Source organism: Halyomorpha halys, unplaced genomic scaffold (assembly GCF_000696795.3).
Source record: "Halyomorpha halys isolate HHAL.00 unplaced genomic scaffold, Hhal_1.1 Scaffold1260.1, whole genome shotgun sequence".
Lineage (NCBI taxonomy): Eukaryota > Metazoa > Arthropoda > Insecta > Hemiptera > Pentatomidae > Halyomorpha > Halyomorpha halys.
The window spans coordinates 65,824-70,165 of record NW_027113741.1 but is presented as its reverse complement, the minus strand read 5'-3'; the positions used below and the strand labels follow the sequence as shown (position 1 = coordinate 70,165).

At 40.9% G+C, this 4,342-nt stretch overlaps 1 protein-coding gene across 1 annotated transcript in view; it reads left to right on the top strand.

The window, feature by feature from the left end:
* Positions 1 to 4,342, top strand: part of Trpm (transient receptor potential cation channel, subfamily M) — a gene marked incomplete at its 5' end in the record, with an annotated part of 97,365 nt that overhangs the window by 45,068 nt on the left and 47,955 nt on the right. The window contains 1 exon segment of the mRNA XM_067051072.1: positions 977 to 1,134. Coding sequence (XP_066907173.1) covers positions 977 to 1,134 — 158 coding nt within the window.

Sequence of the window (4,342 nt, the reverse complement as noted above, 5' to 3'; positions counted from 1 at the left end):
AAAATGAATTTCGATCGTTTTATAACTTTCTTCTTATATAAAAGATAATTTGGGTTCAAATTAAGAACTTTACTACTTAATGGATAATATAATTTTATTATATAAAAAGACTCTTAATCTCAGGGCGTGTTGTTGCTAGGCAATCAGAAACAGGCATTTACAATAATTACAATTAATTAAATTAATAACTCTTTTATACATGAATCTATTTTTATGTAAAGCAAAACTAACCAAGTTCACGCTTCCTATGATGATCCCTGGTATCTTCTTTGTTTCTATTGTTCTGTCCTAGCGTCCAAAATGGCTTCCTACTCTTGCTGGACAGAAATTCATGAGGACCTCCTCATCCTGAAGACATCCTTTCTCTTCGTTGTCCCAAACACGAATGCTCCCTCCAAAACCAAAACCTGCCTCGAGGTTACATGTAAACATCGATTGTCGCACAACAGTTAGTGATTTTTCCAAATGATTTACTTTCTGAATATTATTCATTAGCACTATTTCTTGATTTCTATTTTTCCTTTAATTTACTGTATTTTCAATTTTGAGGGGAAGAGTTAAAATAGTTTTTATGATATTTGAATCTGCTCAACATGGCCTTGATTCAACGGATTTGTTGGCTGAAGAATATGTATCGCCATCTTGGTTTTGTTTTGAATCACGGAGTTATTATAGACAATAAAAATTGGTTAGCTTGCTTTTTGCATAAACAAAACAAATTAACAATCTTAAAATGATACATAAAATATAACATATTAAAAACCCTTTATACATCAAAATATACTATTTACTCAAAAAGAGCATATTACAATATAATCAAGTTGATAATATATCATATCAAGTTGATAATATATCATATCAAGTTGATATATATATATCAACTTATTGTTCATACTCATGTTTTACTTACACATTGGATTCTGATAGTTATTTTCATATGGTTGTTTTATATCTTATTACATACATTTGTTTTCAGATTGCATATTTGATTTTTTTATTCATCTTTAGTTATGTGGTACTTGTCAGAATGGAAACTTATCCATCATGGCAAGAAATGTATTGTATTGCATATATAGCTACACTTGGATGTGAAAAAATAAGAGAAATTGCTTCTTCCGAACCAGTTGCCATAAGGTAATTTTTATAAAATCATTTAATTATTATTTTTATCTTATTTATTGTTAAAATTCATATGAAATAGACAATAAGTATGTGTGTATATTCTTTTTTATCAGGATGTTTATACATATATAAGTTACAGTTAGGTGTTACTTAGCTGTACTGAGGAGATCAATGTAAGCTAACTGAGGAGATCAGCTGATCAAATTTTTGTTTTTTTGTTTTTTTTACGAGGGTCGGTGGAAATCTTCATAAGACACAGATAGACCCGTACCTATCCGTGTGTGGGATTTTTACCCATTAAAACCACCGCTCTACACCTGTTCATTCCTCTCCACGGGACCGCCGCTAGGCATTACTTCATGGAGGGAAATGGCTGAGTGGCGCCTCGCTTTCTCCACATGGTTTTTACGTTTCCATGCTACTAAGGCCTTCTAGCCCTCTCTTCCTCTCTCAACCTCTTGAGGACTACAGTGGTGAATATCTTCACTGCGTTCCAATGCTGGTCTAAAAGTAGCATATAGCTCATCACGTTCTCTGGTGTGACGTGTCCTCCACACACTCTCTCCAATTCACTTCTTTCTGCTGCAAAGCAAATGCATGTGAAAAACACGTGCTCCGCGGTTTCCTCGACAGTCTGACATCCAGGGCATTCTGCGGTGTTGTCCAATTTGAAGCGGTACTGGTAAGCTCTTAAGCATCCATGTCCGGTCAACAATTAGCTTATGTAATAATCCACCTCACCATGCTGGCGACCATACCACTTGCCCACATCGGGTATTAACCTGTGAGTCCACCTCCCGGAATCTGCAGCCTCCTAACGCTGCTGCCACTGGTCGATGGTTATTTTTCGCTCTTCTTCCCTTGATAAGTGCAAGCGTCGTCCATAGTGCCTGCTTCTTTCTCCAACAAGAAGTTCCACAGGTGGCATTCGGGCTATCACGCACACCGCTTCGTAGGAAACAGTTCGAAAAGCGCTTACTGTCCTTAAACAAACTCTGCGATAAACTGAAACCATTTGTCTCCTGTATGATTTGGTAACCATTGCTTCTTTCCAAATTGGGGCTGCATATAACATAATGGAGGGGACAACAGTAGCCAGAAGCCTTCGGCTACTTTCTTTGGGACCTCCGACGTTTGGCAAAAGGCGTGACAAAAAGGATGCTACTTTTAGCAGATTTAGCGCTAATATACTCCGCGTGAACATTAAAGCGGGGACGTGCATCGATCATGACTCCTAGGTATTTTAAGCTAGACTGGGAACGAATTTCGTGCCTACCAACCGTGACAGTGATAGACTCAGTTTGCTTCCTGCTAGTTACTAGGAGAACCTCGGTCTTGTTATCTGCAAGTTGTAGGCCTACCGAAGACAGCCAACCTCGTACCGTAGCAACAGCCTGGTTAGCGATGAGGGTAACTCCTTCCAAGTACTTCGCCACCACTACAACTGCAACGTCATCTGCGAATCCCATAACTGTGGCTCCCTCCAGCATTGTCAATTTGAAGATTGTGTCGTACATGACGTTCCACAGAAGAGGCCCTAATACCGAGCCATGTGGGATACCACCAGTCACCTCATATCTTCTTTGGCCAATGTCTGAAAAGTAGAAAAGAACTCTATCTTTGAACTAGTTTGTAAGAACTCTCATAAGTTGGCTGGTACCGCCATAGTCCGTAGGGCATCTATTATACAGGTCCATCTTGCAGTGTTAAAGGCATTCTTAACGTCTAGCGTGATGATTGCTGCATAACACTTAGTCCTCTCCTCCACCTTGCTCCTGCAATTGCTGTGCGGGCCATCTCGACTACCAATCCAACAGCATCTATCGTGGATCGCTCTTTACGAAATCCGTATTGGGCATTAACTCCCTCCGTGAACTCTTGTAGCCTGAGGGAAAGGCTGATCAAATGTGTGTGTGTGTGTATATAAGTTAAGTATTGGTGAAAGCAAAATGTCAAAAAAGAGAAGAAGGAATAAAATCTAACACGCTTGAACTGCTGTAAAATACTAGCTTTATTGTGTTCGCTACATCTCTTATATACCCTCGATCAGCCGATCCCCTCAGTCAGCTGACATCGAAATAACAGCTGACTTTCATAAGCCTGTATGCAGACCTAAGGGCTTGAGCTTCAATCTCTATGTGTAGAGGTTTAATGTTCAACAGAACCTCCATTGCTGCAGAAGGAGTGGTGCTTATGGCTCCCGTTATCATAAGGCACGCCAGTCTCTGAAGTTTCCCAAGCCAAGTTTGGGATTTCCTGGTCGTAGCCTTGTGCCATCATACAATGGCAGCATATAGAACAATTGGTCTTATCGCTGCCATGTACAACCAATATATAACTTTTGGTTTGAGGCCCCAGGATTTGCCTACGGCTCCTTTACATGCCCAGAGACACCTCAGTGGCTTCATACTGGTCCTTTCAACATGAAGTTGCCACTTCAGTTTGCTATCCAGAGTAACGCCAAGATGTTTGACTTCACTACAGAATCCCAATCGTTCACCGTTAAGGTACGGCGACCTGATTACAATGTTCCGTCTGTTAGTGAAGACACAAAGACTGACCTTTTGAGGATTGATGCTCAGACCATATTCCTGGCACCATCCATCCATAAGATCTACTGATGTTTGAAGCAGTCCTGAGATAGTTCCCGGGAATTTGCCTCCTATCAACACAGCGATGTCATCAGCATATCCCTGCATGGAAAAGCCTGGCTTATTGGATCTGGCAAGCAAGGTGTCTACCACCATACACCACAGGAGAGGAGATAGCACTCCACCCTGCGGACAGCCACCAGCGGGCTTCATCCACATCTTAGTGTGTCCTAGCTCCGACTTGAGAAATCTTCCTTCCAACATCGCATTAATCCAGCTGAAAGAAAGTTGTCCCACCCCCTTCATTTCCATGGCTCTCGCCATGGTTCTGTGAGGATCAAATGTGCCTTCAATGTCAATGAAGACACCAACCATAATCTCCTTATAGGACAAATTCTTTTCAATCCTGGATACTAAGTGATGTAAAGCATCCTCACAGGATTTCCCTGATTGGTAGGCAAATTGAGCGCTGTGTAGTGGTCTCTCTACCAGCATAGTCTCCCTAATATGTATGTCCAGAACCTTCTCAAGTGTCTTCATCAAGAAGGATGTCAGACAAATGGGTCTATATGCCTTAGGGTTGTCATAAGATGCTTTCCCTGGTTTGGGTATATAACACACCTTCGACA